This window comes from Ascaphus truei, chromosome 17, assembly GCF_040206685.1.
Source record: "Ascaphus truei isolate aAscTru1 chromosome 17, aAscTru1.hap1, whole genome shotgun sequence".
Taxonomy (NCBI): Eukaryota; Metazoa; Chordata; class Amphibia; order Anura; family Ascaphidae; genus Ascaphus; species Ascaphus truei.
This window is the reverse complement of record NC_134499.1, coordinates 5,270,019-5,273,190: the sequence shown is the minus strand read 5'-3', so window position 1 is coordinate 5,273,190 and position 3,172 is coordinate 5,270,019. Positions and strand designations below refer to the sequence as shown.

Below are 3,172 nucleotides of genomic sequence, written 5' to 3'. Positions count from 1 at the left end.
GGCACTGCCCCTTATATTTACCTTTTACAGACTACACCCTTTATGTTTTTTCCGGGGGGGGGGGGGGGGGGGGGGAGTTGGGTGGATGAGTTACCACCTTGTACTCATTCTTTTGTTAATTTATATGTCATTTCAAAATTAGGCATTCAATCCCAAACTCCCATCCTACATTTCCTATTTTGAAATGTTTTGATGAAACCCCCTTTCCCTTACTATATTACTGCCTATGCAGGGGGCATTTTGGGGTTCATGGGCACACACCTCTCATAGCCTCTATCTTCTCCCTCCTTAGTCCATAGGACCCCGATAGGTATTGTGTAGTTTTAAGGACGAAATCCCATACCCTTTATAATAGCATTGTCTATATATCACTAAAGGTTTAGGGATTCATCGCCAGCCCTCATCAACGCCTCTATTCATCGCTCAGTCCCTCTCTCTCTATATATCTATGTATCGATCAATCTTTACCTATCTATCTATCAATCATCTATCAATACGTATATATATATCTGCCTACCTTTCCATCTATATTCTCTGTGTAATTAAATGTAGTAGGGGATTTCACCCTATATCTTAATCCTGCCCTTACTTTGCTAGATATATGGAGGTCCCCGTGTGTACCCCCATCTTTCCTCACCTCAATCTTCTCGATCCGATCCTTCAGGGTCCTGACTGCCTCTTCCAGCTCTTGCACTGCCTGAGGGGAGTCCAGGGGCAGATCTCCCATGGCCCCCTCTCTCGGACCCCAACCGTCTGCCCCCTGCTGGTAGCCTTTGTCCACCCCGTTCTCACAGCGGCTCAGCTTGCCGGTCAGTTCCCTGATGGCCTCTTGGTCTGTGAGGATCTGCTTCTTCTGCTGCAGCACTGTCAGCCTCAGCTGCTCTGCTGTGCCATGCAGAGACAGGGGCTCCTCTCCATGAGGTTGAGGGGCATCTCTTTGCACATCAGAAGGGCACTCCATAGCCAGAGGCGTGCACAGCATCCTGCTGAAGCTCGGAGGAGCCTGCGTCTTGGAGCCTGACAGCTCCAGGAAGGCATCTTTGGAGCCATAGAGGGTTTTAACACCATGGAGAGCTCCAAGGCTCTTCTCTAGTGGAGCTGCCGGTGCTGATTCATTTTCAGCACTGAGGACAGGTCCCTTGGCTGCTGGATGGACGCTTGCTATGATGCATATGATGGCACCTAGGAATGCAAGCATTCCTGCCACCAGCAAGACAGCCAGAAACTTCAGGGTGACAGCTTTCAGGGGGACACCTTAGCAGAGAAAATAAGAAGCACACAGAGTTGGAAGAGTCCTTCTGGAAGAAGCCTCTCTTCCTGGATGCAAAGCTTGTCCACAGGCAGATGGAGAGAGGCTGAGATAGCTCCCAGCTCTAGCTCCACTGCCTCGCTATACTGCACAGCCGTTGCCTGGTCTCCGAGTTAGGAGGGGAGGGCTGGACGTCACAGCCACCTTCCCTAGCGAATTAGCACAGCCTTTCTTAACCCTCTCACTGCCCTGTTTGTCAAACCACAAGCACCTGCTTGTCTGGAAGTGTTACCTTCAGTAACTCAGTGATAGATTAAAATACAAGACTGTAGGCACAGCATCAGCTACCCAAGAAAAGATTCATGTTCATGTAATTGCTGGTGTTTTGGTTATTTTTTGCTGGCTTGTCATGTATGTCAGCAAAATGATTCAGTTCTGCTCTTCCACCCTTCGCTGAATTACAGGCACCTCTGGCAGCGACAGAGTTAATTCTCGCCTCCCTCAATACAGCCTTCGGTGACAGGAATATGTTTTGTCAAGAATAAGGCACAGGATGAGTTTGGTTACCTACCCCAGAAAATGCACTCTTTTAGAGATTGCATTGCTAGAACCATTGCAATGCAGCAGGATATAAACACAAAGGCAATATTATATATATATAATGTATGTATGTATATATATATATATATATATATATATATATATATATATATATATATATATATATATATATATATATATATGTCTTAGTCCTTCATAAGATCTATTGGGTTGTGATTTAATTTGTCTCTCACAGCGGAAAATGAGAGACTCTTAGGCCCAGATTTACTAAAGAGTGCTAAGATTTAGTACGCCTACTCAAATGGGAGTTAGGGCATGCTAAAACTTAGCACCATAAAGGGAATCAGGTCCTTAGTCTAGTTACTTACTTCTTACTAAAAATTTAAAACCAGAGACAGCACATAAAAAACAGACAAAGCTCAGTTTTAGCACATCCAGTGAAAATCATACACGGTACAGTGCCTAAATATATATGTATAAATATCTATTAAATAAAATGGTCTTTTAGTTTGAAATTTTTGGCCAAAATTGTTGTAAGCCCCTGAGCCAGCGTCACGGCAGACCACAATTCAGGGGTCCCTAACGCTAATATAAATTCTTAATAACCTGTATAATAACAGGAAGAATGATTTATAGTAAACTAGCTGAGAGACCCGGCATTGCCCGGGATGTAAATGCGTAATAGGTAGTATTATTTATAAATCGTGGAACAATAGGTGACTGTTTGTTGTAAAGGTTGGATAATAATATTGAAAAGAAAGATGGAAGAAAATGTAATACGATGTTGTATAAAAATGGTTTATTGTAACCACACCACAGTACAATGTATATTTTGGTGCCATAAGTGATGTAAAAATCTGAGTCGTGTGTCCTGCTAGGGTGTGAGGCGGCGGGTGGCGCGTGGGTTGTGAGTGCTGTCTGCGAGTGGGGGTCCTGCTAGGGTGTGAGGCGGCGGGTGGTGCGTGGGTTGTGAGTGCTGTCTGTGAATGGGGGTCCTGCTAGGGTGTGAGGCGGCGGGGGGCGCGTGGGTTGTGAGTGCTGTCTGTGAGTGGGGGTCCTGCAAGGGTGTGAGGCGGCGGCTGGCGCGTGGGTTGTGAGTGCTGTCTGTGAGTGGGGGTCCTGCTAGGGTGTGAGGCGGTGGGTCAGTGATGTCGGTGCGTAGGGGCGGGAGGCAGCAGGTGTGTGTGGCGGCAGGTATGTGCCGAGTGTGGCGGGTGTCTGTTGAGTGCGTGCAGCGGCTGTGAGGCGGTGGGTGAAAGGCAGAGGCGGCCGGAGTAAGGGCGGGTGAAAGGCAGAGGCGGGGGTGGGGAGGCGGTAAGGCGGGCATGAAGGCGAAGGGCGGCGGGAAGGGGAGGAGGGGGT

The 3,172-nt window shown here is 47.4% G+C and overlaps 1 protein-coding gene across 1 annotated transcript in view; it reads right to left on the bottom strand.

Annotated features, from left to right (window-relative positions):
• Positions 1–1,429, bottom strand: part of NPTXR (neuronal pentraxin receptor) — a 36,301-nt gene extending 34,872 nt beyond the window's left edge. Inside the window, exon 1 of the mRNA XM_075573766.1 lies at positions 638–1,429. Coding sequence (XP_075429881.1) covers positions 638–1,198 — 561 coding nt within the window. The 5' untranslated portion in view covers positions 1,199–1,429. The remainder of the gene's footprint in view (positions 1–637) is intronic.
• Between the last annotated feature and the right edge of the window lie 1,743 nt (positions 1,430–3,172).